Raw genomic sequence first — 21595 nt, forward strand, 5'->3', positions numbered from 1 at the left:
GTTCCCCAAGCTCAAGGGTGGTCTCACGTCATGTTCCCCAGGGCTACTGCATCTCTGGAGCAGCAGCACAATGAATGTCTGGCTGTCCTCACCATCCCTGGGGCTCAGTCCCTGGAGCCTGTGGCCAGGCAGGGGATGGTTGAGCATGCCCCCCCCCCCCCACCCCCAGCTTCTGCACAGCCTCTGACTGTCACTGACTCTCCTTCCCTTGGTTTCAGGCTCATCCTGGAGGCCTGGCGTTTGAGACAGAGGAGTTCTATGTCAAGTACAGGAACTTGTACGTGCAGTGTTGTACTTGTGGTGCTTTTTTCTGTGGGCCCTGTGCATGCAGGAGCAAGGACTGTGTGCTCCCACCTCCGTCCCATCCCTAGCTGCAGCCCAAGCATCCCTGTTTCCTGCCCCTGTTGATGCCTTGAGAGGCTACCTATAACAGAGGCTGGACAGTATTAAAGGAATAAAGTAGGGATTAATTAAAAGGCCTTCAAAGGATACACCTTGGGCAGTACAAGAGCCTGGCTGAGGCTACACCCAAGATGGACAATGGGTCATGAGTTTTCACACTTTTATAAATTTTGGTCCATTTATATATTTGGGTTAATTGTCCAATTACAGCTTCAGGTTATGAAGTCACATCCTCCCAGATTGCTCTCCTCAATTCACTGTTTACACTTTTTGGACCTGAAGCTGCAATGGTGTCGTTGGTTCTCGGGCTGGAAAAGGATTGTTTTGTTTAACTAAACTGTGAAGAGAACTTGCTAACACTTTCTATGAAGTTCAGAGTTATATACTAATGCAGTACAGAATCTGCAATAAAAAAATTAAATAAAATATTGGAAAATATTAAAGCTAAAACTTAAGGTATGACTGTCCTGAGCCAGCTGTGGTGGGAAGCAGGGAAGCTGCTGCAGCTTCAGTGTTTGGTCTTGGCCTGGTCCTGGGGCATGGCTTTCCCCAGTTTGGGTTGGGATAGGCATGGGCTGGGCGTTCTCTGGATCACTGGGAGATCTGTGCTGCTCTGTGTGGTGGATGGTCTGGGACCAAAGGCCTCTTGGTCACATGTTGTTGATTTTTTTCCCCCTGCAGCTCTTACCTCCACTGTAAATGGGCAACGCTGGAGGAGCTGGAGAAGGACCCCAGGATCTCGCAGAAGATAAAGCGCTTCCGGAACAAGCAGGCTCAGACGAAACATATTTTTACAGAGGTGAGAGTGGAGCACAGTGAGCAGTGGTGCCTGACTCTGAGCCGAGTGCCATGGCTGAGCAGGCCAGGAGCTGCCCCTGACACCTTGCTGCCCAGACCTGTCTGTCTCCAGGGCCAAAGGCACCAGGGTTGGAGCTGAGGGTCCATGACTGGGCCCTGGACACCTCTAGTGTCACTGGTGGAATTATGAGCAGGGTGACAAGTGTCACTTGGTGGGCAATGCCAGCTCTGGAAGAGTTGCTTGGTGGGAGGGAGGGCAGCATATAGGGCTGGAGGTGCTTCTGTGGTGGAGCAGAGATGCTGTGGGAGAGAGGGAGCTATAAATATCTGGGCTTAGGGCAGCTCCTGCCTGCTCTGCTCTATAAGCAGATTAATCTTGTTTAGTATGAAAGGTGTTCTATAATTTATCTTGCTGCTCCAGAGATAGTTGTTGGATCTCCTCAAACTGCCCCTTACAAGTGTAAATCAGGGCAGTAGGCTATGAAAATTTCTTGTTTGTAGCTGGAAAGCTGGGGGTGTGTGTCAAATTTCTCACTCATGAGTCTGGGGTCTTTCTCAGGATGCAAAAAAAAAGCATGTGTTGGAACACTCTGTACCACCAACAATTCAGCAAGGAGCACATGTTCTTTTCCTGTAACTAACTGGGGCTTGGGGAGTTGTGAGTGTAGAAGCCTGATTTTTCTCCTTCCCAAGCCCTAGGCCATGTCTCTCCAAGGACTATGCCACAAGGGGCAAGAGGGAGGCAGAGACAGAGACCAAGGTGTCACCCCTTGCAGCCATGGGGTTCATTGGGTGCTGTGCACTGTGATGGTCACAGCTCTGGATGCTGCACATCAGCTGAAGCAGACAGCTTAGGACTTGTACCTTTGGGCCAGATAGGCTGGAGAGGACATTCCTGCCTCTCAGCAAGGGTAGCAGGGAGCATGTGACTGCTCTAAAGAAAGAGTTTTGCCTTCTGCCAGGTTCCTGCATCCTCTCTGCCCAGAGACAGATGTCTGTACCTGTGTCCAGGGCACTTGGTTGTTGTACACAGCTAGCAGCATCCTAGGGACAGATGCTCTGCAGCTGTTTACTTGTGCCCATCTGTTTAACCCTGGAATCACCTTGAACTTACCTCCTGTTTTACTCTTCGCCATCACAGCCTGATGAGGATTTGTTCAACCCTGACTACGTGGAGGTAGATCGAATTCTGGAGGTGGCTCACACAAAGGACCCTGACACTGGGGAGGTGAGAGGCTGCATCTCTTGCTTTCCCCATGGGAGGGAAGGAGGGAGACTTGGCAGGAGGCCTGGCCCCATGGTGTACATTGTGAGTCATCTCTGAGCCTTCCCAGCTTTCCCTTGCACACGCTTCCCTGTCTCCAAGGGCCCTTGGCACAGGGTGGGTGGAGGGCTGCTGACCCTCCCTGTCTCTGAGCCTGTTTCTCTCTGTGCTGCAGGAGGTGACTCACTACTTGGTGAAGTGGTGCTCACTGCCCTATGAGGAGAGCACCTGGGAGCTGGAGGAGGATGTTGACCCAGGGAAGATTAAAGAGTTTGAAGCCCTCCAAATCCCTCCAGAAATCAAGCACATGGTAACGTACCCTGAGGTAACGTACCCGGCTGGCAGCTCTCTGCCCTGGGCGCAGGGACTGGCTGTGTTGACCTTGTCCCTGGTGCTGCAGTGCAAGCCCTGTTTCCTCCCCTCTGGAGGTCAGAGGGTGGGTCCAGAGGCCAAGCCCTTGCTGTGTCTCAGCTGTCAGTGACTACTTTGAAATGTTGTCCCTGATGTGCAGCCCCAGCAGCGGGATTTGGCCTCACTGGGCATTAGCATCTCCCATGGACCTTGCTCCTGCTGTCCCCTCCTAGGAGCGCCCAGCATCTGAGTCCTGGCAGAAGCTGGAGAAGTCCCGGGAGTACAAGAACAGCAACCAGCTGCGGGAGTATCAGCTGGAGGGGATGAACTGGCTGCTCTTTAACTGGTATAACAGGTGAGGAGGGGCAGGAGCCCAGTGCTGCCTGCCATGAGCAGTCCTACTGGCAGCAGGCCCTGTGTGTGCTGTCATGGGAACAGTGGAGCTGGGGAGCAGAGCGGACAAACAGGGGCCTGACAGAGCAGTCACTGAGTCCTTCAAGTGCTGGAGCTGGCTGGGAGCTGCCAGAAACAGTTTATTTGCTTTAGCTTTGCAACTGAATCTTTAGGAATGTTTCTCCCCTGGTATATGCTGATGAGTCTTGGAGATAATAGGGCTTAGCTATGATTCTAAGATACACCTGCTTTTTTGGTACTGGCCAGGCTATTGGTGACTCATTGTGCGGCAGGCAGGTGGGAATATGCATGTTCTCAGCTGCAGCAGGCCATTAGATGCATCTTTCCCCGGCTCATGTGTACCTGAAAAACAGCATCTTTCATGCTGATTTTGAATCCATGGTGTTACAAGAAGTTGGCTGGCTTACCCAGACATATTTGGGCCACTATACTGGGGTCCCCCCATGCTCCATGCTGCAGGGTCAGAGAAGTGTGGGCAGAGGTGGTGTGCCTGACATCCCATCAAAGAGTTGGTGACCGATTGGTTTCTGCCCCCAAGAGCCACACTGACCTGACCCTGTCCGTCTCTGCAGGAAGAACTGCATCCTGGCTGATGAGATGGGGTTGGGGAAGACAATCCAGTCAATCACTTTCCTCTCAGAGATATTCCTGATGGGCATCCATGGCCCCTTCCTCATCATTGCACCTCTCTCCACCATCACAAACTGGGAGAGGGAGTTCCGCACCTGGACAGAGATGAATGCCATCGTGTACCACGGCAGCCAGATCAGCCGGCAGATGATCCAGCAGTACGAGATGGTGTACAGGGACACACAGGTGACTGACCGATGCACACAGCCCTCCTAGCATGCATTCCCCAGCCCTGGCTTCCTTTACTTGGGAAGCACTGAGCTGCCTGTGGAGCTTGTTCATTTGGAGAAGGAAAGATGATCTTCGCAGCCCTATTTGCTGGCGTGGGCTCAGGTTGCACTGTGTGTGAGTGAACAGGCACAACTCATGCAGAACAGGGAGGGTGCAGCATAGCCCTGCTTCTTGTGCAGGCCTATGTGCCTGCCCTGGGGCAGTGTGTGGTTTGGAGATACACAGCCTGTGGCCATCAAGGAGGCTTGCAGAAACTTGCCCAATGCTTGAGAGAGATTATTCTGGAGAAATTCCAGCTCAGAGTCAGATACTGACTCATGCTGATACTGTCAGACAGGAGGTCTGACAGTGTGCTGCCACCCTGTAGGACTTAAACTCTAGTTTCTGTTTCCCTAGGGTAACCCTCTCCCTGGGATCTTCAAGTTCCAGGTGGTTATCACCACCTTTGAGATGATCCTTGCTGATTGCCCAGAGCTGAAGAAGATCCAGTGGCGCTGTGTGGTCATTGACGAAGCACATCGCCTGAAGAACAGGAACTGCAAACTCCTGGAGGGGCTGAAGCTCATGGCCCTGGTGAGCATGTCCTGCCCGGGTTCACCTGGGAGCAGAGTGGGCTGGAGATGGCCATGCTGAGCAGTCAGATGCCACTGTCAGCAGCTTAGGCCCTGTGCCAGGCTGGAGGAAAACCATCCAGGGGGCCCCTTGATGAATGGGGCACTGGTGTCCTACAGCCCTCACAAACTTCTTTTTGCCAGAGTGGAATATTGCCTCCCCCTGTGCCTTCCCACCTGGGGGTGTTCCCTGCCAGAGCCCTGCCCATCTTTGCAGCACAGTCTAAGCTGCTGCAGCATATGGGGGCATTTGCTGGCCAGCCCTGCACAATACCCCTGGCCATGCTGTGTCTTGTGCCCTACACTGGGCAGGGCTGTGGTGTTCGAGCTGGTTTCTAAATGCTGTGCAAGCATGTTAATCCATGCCAGGGGTGGGTTAACAAAGGGATCAGTGAGCTGCTCTGAGAAATTATTTGGATGTCCAGCTCTTTTCCAGCCCTGGGAAAAGCAGCATTGCTGTTAGCTGGATCAAGGGCCGGCAGGTCTTTTGGATCTTTCCAGCTGTACTCAGCTTCCATCACACTCACTTGTAGCTGGGCCAGGCCTCTGAAAATAATTCATCTTGTGACTTCCACAAATTCCAAAAGACCCTGCTGTTTCCCCTGACTTTGTGTCTTGTGTAGGGCCATGCTGCCTTTTGAGCTTGGGTCAAAGCAGGGTTGCTACTGGTCTCCCTTCTATGTCATTGCCTCCCTTTGTACAAGTCCTGTGGGAGTCTCCCACCTTACAATTACCCTTCTTTCCTAGCAGGCCACTCCTGAGGACATTTCCTGCACTAGACTGGGCAGGAGGATTAGACTTAGTAGTGAGCCCAAGGCTCTGACAGTGCTGGGACAGGGAAGCTAGTGCACCCCAGGACCAGCATCTGGTGGTGCCTAAAGCCCAAGCCCATGTTGTCAGTCATGGGACGGAGAGCATTCTCCTTGAGGGATCATCTGATCCTCATACCCCTAGGTCTTTGGGGTTGTTTGGACCTCATCTCCTTTTACTGCACATGTACCTACATGGTGAACCTCTAAGAAAAGCTCCCCTTTGTTCCCAGTGTGCAGTCATACCTGCCCCTGCTAATTTTGGAGCACCCTGCTGGGACTGTCTCTAGCAGCAGGCCACTGCTGCCCCTTGGCGTCCCGTGGCTCTGTGTGGTGTTCCCTCTTGCTCTGTCTGAGCCCTGAAGACAAACATCCTGCCCCCAGCTGCACAGAAGCTTGGGCTCTGTCAGCATCCCTGTCCAGCGCCAGCACAGCCCTACCCGACATCCTTGTGCCAGGGCAGGGCTGAAGCCTGGGAGCAGTGTGAAATCTTGAGTTTGGCTGTTGTTGCACAGAGCTTGACTGGAACTTGTGCACAGGAGCGTCCTGGGAGCCACAAGACAATGTTGTGTGGCAGTGGCTTGGTCAGGGTTGTCACCATGGCCAGGGAAGCTTCTCAGTGTGTATGTGGTCCCAGGTCACCCAGAGTGCTTCTTAGGCTGGAAGACAAGAAGCATTGTGCTCTTGGGACACCTTCAACCCCAGCTAATGGGGTTGAGCCCTTAACCTGTTTTCTGTGTGTTCCCAGGAGCACAAGGTGCTGCTAACAGGGACCCCCCTGCAGAACTCGGTAGAGGAGCTCTTCAGCCTCCTAAATTTTCTGGAGCCACAGCAGTTCCCCTCAGAGACAGCCTTCCTGGAAGAGTTTGGAGACCTGAAGACAGAGGAGCAGGTACCTGGAGGAATGATACCAGTGACTTAGCACAGGCCACTGGGACACCTGGTGACCAAACCAGATATGCTTTCAGACATGTGCTTCATGGAAGTGGATAGGACTCCTCATACCAGGAGAAGCAAAGTTGTGACAGAGCTCCAGCACTGTTCTGGGGAGAGGAGACCTGCCCCTACCAAGGCAGTGGTCTGCTCACAACTGACTCCCTGCTGCGCTTGCATGCCTGGGTAGAACAGCTTACCTGCCTCTTCCACCTAGTCTGTCCCTGAGACTAACAAGAGTGCAAGGGGAATGGGGAGGTCAGTAAGTCCATGTGTCCCTCACCCTTGTCAGGTTCCCCTGGAGAGCCTTCCTCCAAAGCTCTCCTTGAGTGTGGGTCATGGGAAGGTGCTTAGTTGCCCGGGCTGTCCCACTGCCTTTTGAATGTGGAAATTGTACAAAGATTGTCATTCTGTGGGAGCAGGCACAGGCACATGAAGCAACCACCATCTCAGCTACCATACAAACTCTCAGCTCTTCTCCTGCATCAGACTCTAAGGCTGCTGGCAGCAGAGGCATATAGAGTTCATAGCCTGGGACTGGTCATGCCTGCCCCAAGGACTCCAGGCCCTGAAGTTGTCCTGGCTGGCTGCTGAGCAGCTGCCCCAGTCACCTCTAGTGGGTTCGCAGCGTGGGGAGGCTCCAGTCTAGCAGACTCCTCTGCTGGCCCATGTGCTTCTGTGCAGGGAGGGCAGTGAGTGTCTGCGCTTGCTCTGCAGGTGAAGAAGCTACAGTCCATCCTGAAGCCCATGATGCTGCGACGGCTAAAGGATGATGTAGAGAAGAATCTGGCACCGAAGCAGGAGACCATCATTGAGGTGGAGCTAACCAATATCCAGAAGAAATACTACCGGGCCATCCTGGAGAAGAATTTCTCCTTCCTCTCCAAGGGTGCCAACCAGCACAATATGCCTAACCTCATCAATACCATGATGGAGCTGCGCAAGTGCTGCAATCACCCATACCTCATCAATGGTGAGGGCTGTGCACAGGAGTTGTGTAGGGGGGACACACAGGTATCACTGCAACATTTACTGTTCACTCCCAACAGAACTTGCCCAGCTGGGGACCCAGCTCAGGCCTTGTGCCATCTGCTGATGGTGTGGCAGTGCTCTGTCCTGTTGTCTTCCCAGGCAGCCTAGCTTCCTCCAAGGGCTGCTTCCTGATGGGCACCTTAGGGTCTCCTGAGGCTCACTGTGTTTGGGTGTGTTCCAACACAGGACCGGTGTCTCAACCTGACTTGTTCTGCCAAGAGCTGATGTGAGCCCTACAGAAGTTTAGTCCCGGGAGGGGAGGGTCTGCAGGAGGTCTCTAGCCAGCCTCCCTAGCTCTGACTGCATGGCTTCTGTTGCTCATGCAGTCCTTTGCTGCTGCCCTGGGCAGCTGCACTGCCAGCCTTGCCAAGAGTTCACATCTGTTTTCACCTGGCAGGGGCAGAGGAGAAGATCCTGGAAGACTTCCGTAAAACACACTGCCCAGAGGCACCAGACTTCCAGCTGCAGGCAATGATCCAGGCAGCTGGGAAACTGGTGCTCATTGATAAGCTGCTTCCCAAGCTGATCGCTGGTGGGCACAAGGTGCTCATCTTCTCGCAGATGGTGCGCTGCCTTGACATCCTGGAGGACTATCTCATCCAGAGACGGTTAGTACTGGCTCCAGCATTCACCATGGCTCCTCCACAGTACCTCCGTGCACTGCACATAGAGTGGCATCAGCACAGGGTGGGGATTTGGCCGTTTCATGCCCACATACTGATGGATCTGTTTTACCATGTACTGCTGGTGGGTGCAGAGACCCCAGAGCTAAGCGCCTCAGACTTTTCATTCTGTGTAGTCTAGGGCTACTCCTCAGAGTGACCAGGTAAAAGTAGATCCTTCCCTTGGTCCTGGTTCCCATGAGCCCCGTATCCATGAACCATGCATGGGGTTGTGATAATTTTGTTATCATAAGAGGCACAACTGTTGGGAACAGCTGCAGATGGGGCCTGGGCCTCTGCCTGGGCGCAGGTCCTGCCAGTACATCCTGGCTGATGTGCCCACACAGCCTGGGGGAAGGAGCAGAAAGGGATTTGAAAGCCACAGCCTCTGCAGGCCCTGCTGTGATTCTGCTCTAACCTCTCCCCCTCTTGAGCAGGTACACCTATGAGCGCATCGATGGGCGGGTACGTGGCAACCTGCGCCAGGCTGCCATCGACCGCTTCTGCAAGCCCGACTCGGATCGCTTTGTCTTTCTCCTGTGCACGCGGGCAGGCGGGCTGGGCATCAACCTGACCGCTGCTGACACCTGCATCATCTTCGATTCCGACTGGAACCCACAGAATGACCTGCAGGTCAGGGCAGGGCAGGGCCAGGCTGTTAGGAGGTCCTGAGGCACAGCTTCTATCACTTGTGCCAGGCAGGGAGAACAGGGCAGCAGCCCCAGCTGTACTGGGCATGAGGTGCTGTGGCAGGACAGCTGGCAGGAATGTGGGCAGGGTGAGTGCCACAGAGCAGGCAACACTGTGTCCATACCTGTTTTTGGAATGGGTGCAGTGTTGTGTGCCACATCTGCAGAGAGCCAAGGCTCCAGCCTGAGCCCTGTGTCCTTCCCTAACAGTGCTGGGATCTCTCCTGCTCCACAGCTGTGCAGGCTGTGCTAGAGCCCTGCCAGATCAGCCACAGGCAGGGAATGAGGGTGCTGTGGTGGGTGGGAGGTGACTGTGGGTTAGGTGGGTGAGTGTAGATGCTGATGCAGAGTACCACAAGCTGCATGGTCCTCATCCAACTGGGCTCCCTGCACTGACACTGTGCCCTCTGACAGGCTCAAGCTCGCTGCCACCGCATCGGGCAAAGCAAGGCCGTGAAGGTCTATCGCCTCATCACAAGGAACTCCTATGAGCGGGAGATGTTCGACAAGGCCAGCCTGAAGCTGGGCCTGGATAAAGCTGTGCTGCAGGACATCAACCGCAAGGGCAGCACCAATGGGGTAGGTTGGCTGCTGGAGTGGGGCCAGGTGGGAGCCTCTGCAGGAGATCTCTCCTCCTCCCCCTGCAAATCACTGCCAGGTCAGAGCAGGGACTCGGCAGGCTTTGGGGAGGGAGAGCCCAGTCCCACACACACGCACTGCTGCTCTTTTTGGCCTGTGAGACTGTTCCTGCACTGCCATGGGGATAGGGGACATGTGATGCTGTGTCCGGACTGGCATGGATTGAATTTCCTGACAATCCCTTAGGAAAAGTTTTGAAGTGACCTCTGCTTTAACAGCAGCAAGTCTGGGTTGGTTTAGGGCCCTTTCTCCTGAAGCAGAGGGAGGAAGGAGCCTTCTCCTGTCATGCAGTGGTCATGGTTGCTGGCCAGGTTGGTGATGCCCCTGTGCTTTGGGCAGGTTCAGCAGCTCTCGAAGATGGAGGTGGAGGACCTGCTGCGTAAGGGTGCCTATGGCGCACTCATGGATGAGGAGGATGAGGGGTCGAAGTTCTGTGAGGAAGACATTGATCAGATCCTCCAGCGCAGGACACAGACCATCACAATCCAGTCTGAAGGAAAGGGCTCCACATTTGCAAAGGTATGCTGTGCTCCAGCAGGAGGGAAGGGGGATTTCCTTTGGGGGTGGAGGAAGGAGAACTTGCAGAGCAGTAATGGTCAGCCAGCCTCTTATCTGTGTGTGGAGACCTGTCCAACCCCACCTACTTGTGTATGGAGACATGTCCACATGGAGGCCAAGCCCTGCTGTCTCAGTGTGCCAGTGAGACCTTGGCTGTGCTGGGGCTGGTGTGGTCTCCTGTCTCTCTGGTGGTCAGCAGAGCATTGAGGAGGGGCCACCAGTGTGGCAGGTGATAGAAGGCTGCCTAGGAGGGTTCAGGCATGAGGTTTGGCTCTGCATAGGGACTCTAGGATGGTGGCAGGACCCAGCTGCTGGGCTGCATGATGCCCAAAGCCAGGTGCTGCTGTGCCATGGAAGCTGAGTGCTGTGGGGCCTGACAAAACCCCCAGATAGAGCTCTGTGCTATGCTCTGGCTGGTGCCTGCTGGTGCAGCCACTAAGGGCCCTCCTCTTGCACAACCCAGCCTCCATTTACAGTGGGTCAGGCATGACTGCAGAACAGAGGAGTTCAGCTCCCTTAGGCAAACAAAGAACCCTCTGGCACGTAGCAGCTTAGGGTGTAATATCCCAGAGGAGCAAGACTGTGCACTCAGACTGGCATGTGGGGGATCTCTGTATGGGAGAAAGCACACCTGGATGGTGGGTTGCATCCTGTTCACTCGTCTTCTTTCTCTCCTAGGCCAGCTTTGTAGCATCAGGAAACAGAACTGACATTTCCTTAGATGACCCCAACTTCTGGCAGAAGTGGGCCAAGATAGCAGAGCTTGATACAGATGCCAAGAACGAAAAGGTAGGATGCAGTTTGTGGCCCATGTGCCCTACAACTGATCTGACACCATGTGGCCTGGTGTCCAAATGGGAGCTGCATGCTTCCTCTAGGCTCTTGAAGAGGTTTGTGTTGGGCATCAAGAATTACCACAAGGGAAGACTGACCCACAAATTCTGGCTAAAGCCCTGATTTATTTAGCCACATGTTGGTCTGTGTCTCCCTGATCTTTCAGGGTACTCAGTCTGTACTCCTAGCTACTCCCAGCAATCTCACCCTCTGCTTGAGAGCATTGTCCAAATGCTCCTTGAGCTCTGGCAGCCTTGGGGCTATGCCCATTCCCTGGGGAGCCTCTTCAGTGCCCAACCACCCTCTGGGGGAAGAGCCTTTTCCTGATGCAGCTCCAGTCATTCCTGTGGGTCCTGTCCCTGGTCACAGAGAACAGAGATTGGAGCTGCCCCTCTGCTCTCTCTCCTGAGGACAGACTGGTGCCTCTGCCTGTCAGGATGTAGGAGGGGGACAGATGGGTTCCCAATGCTCTGCTGGTCCTGCGGAGGTGATGGGCTCGGCTGCAGCTCAGGTGTCTCTTCCCAGCTCCTCCACCAGGCACAGGATGCTGCAACTGGCCCTGAGGCTGCCATAATTCCAACTAAGGCAGCAGTGCTGTAAGAGATGGTTTTAGGCAGCAGCAAGAGGGAGGTCCTGCAACTGTGCAGAGCTCACTGCTCAAGCAGGAGCAATGGGAGAAAGAGTGTGTGTGTCCTATGTGCCTGAAATCCAGGCAGATTTACATTACATTAATTCGTTCAACAGGGCGGGGTAAGGAGAGGGGGTAAGTACATGCTATTTAATCTCATATTGCTCCCTCCTGCACCTTCTTGGAATCTACCTTTCCTGTTCCAGCCCACCTGTCTCCCTGACACAGAGATTACACTGCCTTCTGCACAGTGCTTGGCACAGGCACTGCAGAGAGGGCCAGGAGTGACTCAGAGCTGAGTCAGCTGCTGGCAGTCAGCAGTTTGGACACAGAGAGGCTGATTTTCAGCCTGTCATCAGTCAGGCTGAATTTTGTGCTGGTCAGGAGTTGTCACTTGTGCAAGCAGAACTGCACACAGGTTATTTGAAGCAGGTATCCTAATGGGAAGGTGATGGTCAGCCACAGGACTGGCAAGCCAGGAGCCAGAGGCTGAGTAGAGCCCAGGTGACCGGGGCCAGAAGAGCACATATAAATGTTTCTGCCTGTACCTGAGAGTGCTCTCTGCTCTGTCCATCACAGGAGAGCCTGGTCATCGACAGACCCCGGGTGCGGAAGCAAACCAAACACTACAACTCCTTCGAAGAGGATGAGCTGATGGAGTTCTCTGAGCTGGACAGTGACTCAGATGAGCGACCCACACGCTCGCGGCGCTTTAACGAGAAGACACGGCGGTACCTGCGGGCTGAGTGCTTCCGTGTGGAGAAGAACCTGCTCATATTTGGGTGAGTCTCACCCCATGAGAGCACAGCCACAGTCTCCAGCTGCTCCAGTGCCCATGTGCATCCGCTGGCTGCACCAGCCATTTCCTGTCTGTCCTGCTTGCTATCTTGCCTCCTTCCAGCAGTGACCCCGCTGGTGGGACCTGGGCTCTGAGCGAATGTTTGGGATGGAAGAAGAGTTAGCAGGACAAAGCTGGCAGTTGGCACTTCCAGAGTCTGCTCCTGCCTCTTCCCTGTTCAGTCCTGCAAACCTCTGTCCCTCTCTGTTCCTGTAATGTGTGGGCAAAACATCCCTATCTAGGGGATCTGGCAGGGCTGTGCCCTCACAGAAGCTCCTGGAGAGAGGTCCAGCAAGGTCTCTAATTGCACAGGAGTGTTTACTCTGTGTTCCTGCTGTTTCAGCTGGGGACGCTGGAAAGATATCCTGACCCATGGGCGGTTCAAGTGGCATCTGAATGAGAAGGACATGGAGATGATTTGTCGGGCCTTGCTGGTGTATTGCGTCAAACACTACAAGGGGGATGAGAAGATTAAGAGTTTTATCTGGGATCTCATCACGCCGACGAAGGATGGCCAGAATCAGGCTCTGCAGAATCACTCAGGTATTGCGTGTTCTCTCTGCCATTGCATCTGTACCCATTGCCCCGTTCCAGCCTGAGAGATTAAGGCTGCAGAATTCAAAGCAGAGCTGATGGGAACAGTCTGCAAGTGTTTGTGCTTCAGCATTGCAATTCTTTCTGCACAGAGAAAGGGGCTTCCATGGAGCTGACCTCTACACTGACCCTCAAAGCCAGCAGCAGGGGCTGGCTGAGTGAGGGAGGCTGTTTTCTGGCTTTCAGTGCAGAGAGAGCCTTGTGGTGGGAGCAGAGGTGCTGCTAAGTCTTCTCTGGCCTGTGAATACTGTTGTGGTTCACAGGGAGATGCTGGGCAGTGAGCTCGTGAGCACCAGTGACTGTTTGAACATGTTGGGTGTGATAGAGGTGAGGGTGCTGATTCCACTCAGGGCATGGGCACACCTCAGGCTGCTCCTCAGGGCCTCAGAGGGCACAGCATGGACGTAGTGCAGGACCCTGCCTCTGCCTCTGGGCAGCATGGGCAGCTGCACCAGGGAAAGCTGTGGGTGCAGCTGAGCATCCATCTCACAGCAAGGCTGTGGATTTGATCCCCATATAGGCCATTCACTTAAGAGTTGGACTCAATGATCCTTATGGGTCCCTTTCAACTCAGAATATTCTGTGATTTTGTGATTTCCCTTTTTTTTCCCCTTTTGTTTCCCCTTGTCATGGTGTTTGTCCCAGACCTACTGGTCTGCAGTGCCTGCCCTGATGGGTGGAGGTGCAGTGTTGGTTTGTCCTGAGACTTATGGAATGTATAAGTGCTCCCAGGTGATGTTGCTTTCTCTCACTCTGTGCAGCTGGACCCTTGTCCCAGGCCTGGCTGTGCTTTCTCTACTCAGAGGCAGTGTGTCTGAGGTTCACATGTCGCATGTCAGAGCTGTAATTGCATCTATTGGCTAGAGGTGTCTGTATTCTGTTGGGTAGAAGTTCCCAGTGTATCCTCAGCTTCAGACAGGTCACCCAGAGGCTTCCCAGCCCTGCTCTCCCTCTGGCTCTAGCTCTGCCTCAGTGGTGGACACTGCAGATTGGCCTCCGCACCTGCAGCACAGTGGCTGCTCTCTGTAGGCTTCCCTGAGACTAGGGCAGCCATAGAGCCCACCCTGTGAATGAGACAGCCACGGGGCCTTTTTCTTCATCTGTGAGCACAGAGTGGCTGCTGGCTCCCTCCATCTGGGCTTGTGGCCTGGGACATGTGGTCGCTGCCCGCTGTGCCAGAGGGTTCTGGCTGACCTTGTAGCACAGTGCCTGCATCCTGTGGCTCTCAGGACAGGTGAGTGGGGCTGGGGAAGGCCACAGTGTCCCTCAGGGAGTCAGAGCCCAGCAGCCATGTGCTGCTTGTTCTGTACTTGTGATCTGTGGTAGAAGGTGAGTAGTGAGGGGGCTGGAAGTCTCCAGACTGCTTTTGCCATCAGGGAGCTGGGCTGAAACCTGGGACTTCTGTTCTCAGATGGTGGAGCACAGGGAAGCTGTTCTGGAGTGGTGCTGAGCGCCAAGTGCATCATAGCTGGTGTTTAAAACCCAACATCATCATTTCCTTCTGCTTAGAAGTGTCCAACTGGCTTTTGCAGTGTGACGTCCAAGGATGTGGCATTTGGTGTCTGCTGTAAGTTATTCCAGTCACCTGCAATGGGAGTCACTTTAGCGGTGCTGCTTCCTGCTCTTGCCACACAGCTGTGCCCTGAGAGCAGCTAGAAGTGGGCTTGAGAGTCCTGTGGGGAGCAGAACAAGAGTCAGAAGAAAATAAACTGCTATGAGTAGATTTGATTTAGATAATGCCAAGTAACGAACAAGCCACAGTTTCAGCAGATGGTCAGGATTGCTTTAGTGCAAGAGCATTGACTATTGACCAGCAAAGCAACCAGGAGCTTCTCCATCAACTTTTTAGAATGGCTTTTCCCAACTATTTAACCTCCGTGTTGTCTGGGCCAGAGGAGCAACGACATCTCAGCCTGACATCAGGAGCTGGAGAAGAGCAGAAGAAGCAGAACACTGAGTGCAGAGCAGTGCTCCTTCCTCTGTCAGGAAGGCCTTCAGCAGTAACTGCTGTGGTTCCCCAGGCAGCTTCAGGTACCACTCATGTCTGCAGAGAGTTGACTGGGCAAGTCATGCCCCATCCCTGACGTGCAGAAAGGAACAACAACCTTAAGCCCTTGCCAGGGCATCCTGGAGCTCTTCTCAGTCCCACATCCATGTGATCACAAGGGGTGAGCACAGTACCCAGACAGTCCAACTCAGAGCTCTGCTCTGATCTAGCCCCATCCTGCCTTTCATCCTGGAACAGGCCAAGCTGCTGAGGAAGCAGCATTTGCCCAGAGTTCATCAGACCAGTTTGGTGCTGGGGACAGGAGGCCTGGTGCCTATGCAGGCCTCCAGCAGGCAGCTGGGCCACAGCCCTTGTCCTGTCATGGAGCTGCAGACTTTATGCAGGAGTTGATGACATAGTGACACTTTCTCTTCTTCACTGGTGTCACAAGACCAGACAAATGGGGTGGGACTGCCCAGGCATCCTTTCCCCTTCTTGTTTGCAACTCCTACCTCAAGAGCAGCTACCCAGGGAGGCAGTTTATCCCTCTCTGGAGATTCCAAACAACAGTGACCCCACCAGGAGTTTTTTTCATGTTCTGCTGTGAACTCACACCTTATTTCAAGGCTGAACTGTGTTTAATTTTCATCTCCAGCCACTGGATCTCATTTTATCTTTGTCAGGCAGATGGGACTGCATTCTGTTTCCAGTTGGTGCCTTAGCGCCCTTGCAGCGATGCAGTTCCCCCCAACCTTGCTCCAGATGCACAGTACCAGAAACAGCCCCTACAGATCAGATTAGCAGGTCTGCTGCTCTTTGATCATTTGGGAGCTTCTTGTTTGAACTCTTGTCCCAAATAACTGTACTCATAGAGTGACCTTTAGAGGTGCCTGTAGTGTCTTAAGTCTCCAAGGGCTATGTCCAGGACCAAGGTCCCTTCCCTGCTTCATCCCTTCTGTGTGATATTTTTAAACTTTGAGGGGCCATGTTATCATTTGGGCTCAGCATTGCACTGAGAACACACAGCAGTTCCGTTTCTGTGGTGATCCCCAAGTTTTTCACAGAGATGGACTATCCCATACTCTGCGTTTGCCCCATGCACTTCCTCTCCTTGGCTCTGCAGGCTGCAGATGGGAGCTCTGCCTGGGCTCCTCCAGCTCCAGCTCCCAGCTCTGCTGCCCCACCTGGCCTCCAGTGCCAGAGGTGCCTGGCAGCAGTGCCGGGCTGTGCCCATCGTGTCTGTGGTGCTCACTGGCTGCCACTCACTGTTACAGGCTTGTCAGCACCAGTGCCCAGAGGCAGGAAGGGGAAAAAGACAAAGAACCAGATGCTGCTTCCTGAGATAAAGAATGCAGACTGGCTTGCCACCTGCAACCCTGAAGTGGTGCTCCATGATGACAGCTACAAGAAGCACCTCAAACAACACTGCAACAAGTGAGTCATAGAATCATGGAGTGGTTTGGGTTGGAAGGAGCCTTAAGGAACATCTGATTACATTACCCTGGCCAAGGACAAGGATACCTTATCTTATCCCAGGTTGCTCCAAGCACTGTCCAGCCTGTCCTTGAACAGGGATGGGGCAGCCATGGCTTCTTTGGCAACCTGTGCCAGGGCCTCACCACCCTCAGAGTGAAGAATTTCTTCTAAACATCTAATCTAAATCTCTCCTCTTTTAGTTTAAAACCATTCCTCCTTGCAGGAGCCCACATTGGCTCATGGAGACAGTGGGTTGAGGGCCTTTAGTGTTGGGAGGGTGAGAGGGAGCTGTGAGGGGCTCACAGCCCACAAAGGATGACCATACTCCCACTGCTAGACCACCCTCATTCCCCTCCAGCTCATGGAAGCCATGTCCTGAGCAGCGACCCTCCGGCCAATGGGTCACAGGGCTGGGCAGTGTGGCATGAACACTGCATGGTCACTGCCCACTCTGCTTTGTGGAAGTGGGTCCTTCCATGTGGGAAAACACAGTGTTGAGCAGGTTTTGCTGGCTTTGCTGACCTCTCTCCCCCCTGGGACAGGGTTCTGCTGCGGGTGCGAATGCTCTACTACCTGAAGGCTGAAGTACTGGGGGAGGCTGCTGATAAAGCCTTTGAGGGGACCCCTGCCAGGTAGGGACCTTATGGTGAACCCCTGCAAGGCTTCTTGGGCTTGAGAGCTGCCACAGGTGTCTGACCCAGCCACATCTGGGCTCTCTGCAGCCTCAGATGAATCAGACCCCAGGTCTTCCTCAGGAAAAACTTCACCCTCAGGCAGCCACCCTGCCTGTGCAGAGACAGCAGCCCTGCTGAGGCAACTCTGAGATGTAGCACCAGCCTGGGGGTGGTGGGGACTTAGAGGGACACCCTGCAGGAAAATGGTTCTGTGTGCTGCTTGACAAATGGGCCCTTATCCAAAGTGAGAGTCCACAGAGACTGCTCTCAGTCTCAGGGCCAGGCCTCAGAGCCGAGCATGCCCCATCACTGTGGCCTGCAGTCCCTCCCAGCACTGGGAACAGTGGGACCCACAGGCTCTATAATGGCACTGAGCCTGCAGCCTGCCAAGTGTTGACCTTTCTGCAAAGACTCAGCTCTCAGTGCTTCTTAGAGAAGTGTGATATGCTGAACTTAAAAGCTTAATTTTCCCAAGGAAGGGCTGCTGCCTTCCCCAGCACAATTCCATCAGCACCAATGTAGGTGGGGAGACACTGTTCTTTTGGGGTTGGTAGGTGTAAAGTGTTTTACCGCTAGAGATGCTGTTTGGGTCAGACGGGATCTTCAGTCCTCTGGAGATGACTTGGGTGGGGAGGGTGGAGAGAGGCTGGGGGCACCCACTGCCCTGGAGAAAGAGGAGCAGGAGGGCAGCAGGTTGTGGTGGAACCAAGGCTCCAGTTCTTTGACCCCAGGGAGATATGTACCCATGCCGTGGTGGGGCCCCAGGCCAGTGTTCATTAGCTCTCCCCAAGCCAGCAAGCGGTGGCTCCTGCCTCCCCCTGTCCCTTCTGAGGAGTGCCCAGTGCCCCTCAATCTGCTGAGGCTGGGAGAGGGGTGTTCATACCACATCTGCCACAGGGAGCTGGATGTGCTGCTGCCAGACATTGACTACGTGGAGATCCCAGTGGACTGGTGGAATGCCGAAGCCGATAAATCCCTGCTCATCGGCGTCTTCAAGCACGGTGTGTACCCAGCTGTCTGGTGGGGGAATGAGGACCTCTGGTACTGGGGGGGATGTCGTGTCAGTGCGAAGGACAGAGCCGTGGCCATGCTCCTTAGCTACACAGGGCCAGGACAGCTCTCCCCAGGTGCCAGCAGCATGTTTGGGTGGGGAATAGGCACCCCACAGTGCCCAGGGTGGCCTTGCCAGATCTCGTGGTAGACTCTGGTTTGCCAGGAGCAGTGTGCAATTGCTGTGTGAGGGCAAGGAGAAAAGCACAGATCTTTTCTTGGCCTCGTCATGGAGTCTGGGTGTAGTTTCCAGGAGATACAGGGCTGTTTGCCCCAGCTGCACCCTGTATGGTGGCTGTGCTGCTGCTGGGTGGGATGGGAGGGCTGACCTTTCCCTTTGCCTGCTGCCCAGGGGCTGCAGAGGCATTAGCAGCTTTTGGGAAAGTGTTGTGAGTTTCTGGGGGTGAGAATTGCTCTCATGGTAGCACAGAGGGAGTGAGAGCCGGGTGGGGACCTGTGTCCCAGGAGTAGGAGGTTTTTGTGAACCACGCTCAGGCCTTGCTCTGTGCTGTCTGTCTGTCCTGGGTGTGGCAGGTTACGAGCGGTACAACGCCATGCGAGCGGACCCAGCGCTGTGTTTCCTGGAGAAGGTGGGCATGCCAGATGAGAAGCTGCTCTCTGCCGAGCAGGGCGTCAGCGATGGGGCACAGGATGCTGCTGAAAGGTGGGCAGGGGATGGAGCCAAGCTCTCACAGCAACCTGGCTCTCTCCTGGGGCACTGCAGTGGAGGGAGGGAGCAGGCTGTGCTTCTGAGCACAAAGGGGAGGGCAGAAGGGAGCTGGTCCCCAGTATGAGGTGGAGACATGGCATGAGCACCAATTCTTCACTTCTTGGTGATGAGAACTGGCACAGCCACAGAGGCTGTGCTGCCACAGCCAGGGACTGTTAACTCTCTCACCTAGGGGCAGCGTGGAAAAAGAAGAGAGCAGTGGAGAAAAGCTGGAGGGGCTGTCAAAACAGGAGGTGAGTGGGATTCATAGTGTCAAATACACATCTGATGCTGCCCAGCCTGCCCTGAGGGGCAGGCTTGGCTCCATCAGCTCTGCTGCGTGGCAGTAGGGAGCTAGCATGGCTGGTCTGCCTTGTCTGTGTCCCATCTTGTGTGCATTGTTTCTGCTCCCTGGAGCACAGCTGCTGTGCTTCTCTGTGTTGCCTGTGGACACGGGCAGCATCTTCTTTGTGGGGAGCTGGGGGATATTGAGAGCTAGGCATGCCCAGGAATGCTGGTTCTCAGTCTTGGTTGGCTTCAGGAGCCACATGGGGCCCTGGCAGAAGAGTCAGGGATGTCCGAAAAGAAATGGCCTTGGGGGAGAGGAAGATCAGGGAATGAGGCAGCACAGGAGTGTGCAAGGGTTGTTTGAACAGTGGAGGCAGTCACACTGCAACTGTCCTGAGCAGTGGCACTACGATCTCTGTCACTGTTGTGATCTCTTCCTCCAGGCCCAAAATGGCCTCTCTGAGCTGTGACCTCTGCTCCTGTGTGCTGAGCACAGACAGCATCTGCAGCCTAAGGGCACTGGACACACTACCCTGCCCATCCCACCACCCTGCACCCTGCCAAGGATGAGTAGGCTGTGGGTGCTGGGAGTTCTGTGTGGTGTTGAGCCCTTTCTGATTGTTTCCTTTTGCAGGACATCGTGGCTGCTGGGGTCGGTGAAGCCAGTGAAAAGCGGGACGAGCCAGCGGCAGGTGAGGCCATGTCTCCTGCAGTGTGGTCCATGGCTTCCCAGGGTTTGGTGTGGGACAGCTAAGCCTGAGTGCTATCCCAGGCACTGCTTGGTGGGAGGAACATATTGCTGGGCTGGAGGGACATTCTGCTCTGTTAGTGGGTGAGGCAGCTCAGCCTGGGCAGGGGCCCTCATACACAGACTCATAGGTCACCCATGGATAGGCCCTGTGGCAGGGCAGACAGGGTTCCGAGTGATTCCAGCCAAAGCTACCCAGGGTAGCTTCAGGTAGCTTCACCCAGGCTTCCAGGGTGACTGGAAGCCATTGGTCTGCTCTTCTCCATGCAGTTGCCTGCATGAAATGAGTGCGTGAGGTCTCTGCAGTGGGCAGTGCTGGCACATGCCGTGGGACTGGCTGGCTCCACTGCTGAGCAGGGAGCTGCAGTCTTCTGCCATGCATGGCCTGGTCTGGAGCCATCATTCCTACCCTGATCCCAGCCTCTGGACTCTCTCTGGAGGAAGCTAAGACATGGTGAGGCTGCGAGCCAGCAGGCCCAGGGGGTCGCATGACCCCCTATTAATGACTGTGATCGCTCATGCTCCCCATGGAAGGCAGAAGGTGGGAGGAAGCTCTTGGAGCTTGCCAGAGGGTGTGGGATCCTGTGGCTTTGCGTGTGTGCTAAATACTAATGTCCTTGCTGATGTTTGAAGCCCAGGATGGCTCCGACTCAGACAGATCCTGCTGGCCTGTCTCCTCTGCTCTCACGGCCAGACTGCGGCGACTCGTCACCGTCTACCAGCGCTGCAACCGCAAGGAGCTGCCTCCCCGCACTGAGATGCTGGTGCCTGGTAACCATGGCTACTGGCTGCAGGATGAGATGTTCCGGAGAGCCTCTGAGATGGACTCGGTGAACAAAGAAATGCAGAAAAGGTAATGCAGCAGAGGAGCCTTTACAAAGCTGATTTAGCCCATTTGGATTCCTTGACTCCCAGAACTGACCCAGGTAAATGCCACCAGAGCTGTCTGTGCTGCCAGCTGTGTAGGGCATGGAGTCACATGGGTCCTTGCTGGGCAGAGAACATGCTCTGAGCCGTGGGAGCCTTGCTGCTCCAGCAGCCAGCCCAGCCGGGGAGCAGCCTCCACTGCAAACTGGAGTTTGTGGGTAGCAGGTGGTGACACTGAAAGGACATGAGGGGACACATTTTCAGGGTCAAGTCAGCCTCAGCAGAGGAGAGTTGTGTCCCTGGGACACACTGTGGAGGAGGGTGACAGATGAGCACTGTCACAGCCCATGAGCGGTGCCCTTCCAACCCTTGTGGTTCTCACACCACTAGCTTTGCCTCCTGCTCATGGCCACTGGAGCCCAGTGGTGACATATCCTGGTTGCACTGTGCTCCCATTTAATTTGTGTCCCAGTAAGTGGGAGGCGGTTGGGACTGTCCCAGCACCCTGAGTGGCTCTCTGCAGCCATTGTGTGGGTGTGCACAGGGTTATGCTGCTGCTGTTGCTGCCAGTATCCCATGCCACCCTGGGATTGGGACTCTCTCTGGTCACCAGCCCTCAATGGTTTTGCCTTCTGTGAATCTGTCCCTGCAGCAGGACCCCACGTAACCACATGGCATGTGTGCTACCTTGTGCTCTGTTCTTGGCCTCCTTGTGTAGAAGCTGCTTCAGCCACCTTCCCTTTCCTCTTTTTCTGGACTTATTCTAGTCGTACCATCCCCTTTGAGGTGAGGGCATCAATGGTTGTGCTGTGGACATCACAGCAGCCTGGTATCTCCTGCTCCTTAATTCACTGGGCTTTTTGTAAGGGAGATTGCCTT

At 54.6% G+C, this 21595-nt stretch overlaps 1 protein-coding gene across 10 annotated transcripts in view; it reads left to right on the forward strand.

The window, feature by feature from the left end:
• CHD6 (chromodomain helicase DNA binding protein 6) overlaps positions 1–21595 on the forward strand; it is a 110511-nt gene that overhangs the window by 73290 nt on the left and 15626 nt on the right. For 6 of the 10 annotated variants that reach the window (XM_038159427.1, XM_038159433.1, XM_038159435.1 and 3 more), the window contains 23 exons: positions 219–277; positions 1084–1201; positions 2342–2428; positions 2640–2789; positions 3049–3170; positions 3802–4045; positions 4487–4663; positions 6259–6402; positions 7161–7416; positions 7873–8083; positions 8575–8770; positions 9241–9405; positions 9805–9984; positions 10702–10812; positions 12065–12267; positions 12667–12869; positions 16179–16338; positions 16923–17012; positions 17952–18055; positions 18639–18768; positions 19007–19067; positions 19736–19793; positions 20483–20702. In XM_038159427.1, the coding sequence (XP_038015355.1) occupies positions 219–277; positions 1084–1201; positions 2342–2428; positions 2640–2789; positions 3049–3170; positions 3802–4045; positions 4487–4663; positions 6259–6402; positions 7161–7416; positions 7873–8083; positions 8575–8770; positions 9241–9405; positions 9805–9984; positions 10702–10812; positions 12065–12267; positions 12667–12869; positions 16179–16338; positions 16923–17012; positions 17952–18055; positions 18639–18768; positions 19007–19067; positions 19736–19793; positions 20483–20702 (3449 nt within the window). The remainder of the gene's footprint in view (positions 1–218; positions 278–1083; positions 1202–2341; positions 2429–2639; positions 2790–3048; positions 3171–3801; positions 4046–4486; positions 4664–6258; positions 6403–7160; positions 7417–7872; positions 8084–8574; positions 8771–9240; positions 9406–9804; positions 9985–10701; positions 10813–12064; positions 12268–12666; positions 12870–16178; positions 16339–16922; positions 17013–17951; positions 18056–18638; positions 18769–19006; positions 19068–19735; positions 19794–20482; positions 20703–21595) is intronic. The other 4 variants (XM_038159431.1, XM_038159437.1, XM_038159428.1 and 1 more) reach the window with 3 other exon arrangements.

Source organism: Motacilla alba, chromosome 20, assembly GCF_015832195.1.
Source record: "Motacilla alba alba isolate MOTALB_02 chromosome 20, Motacilla_alba_V1.0_pri, whole genome shotgun sequence".
Lineage (NCBI taxonomy): Eukaryota > Metazoa > Chordata > Aves > Passeriformes > Motacillidae > Motacilla > Motacilla alba.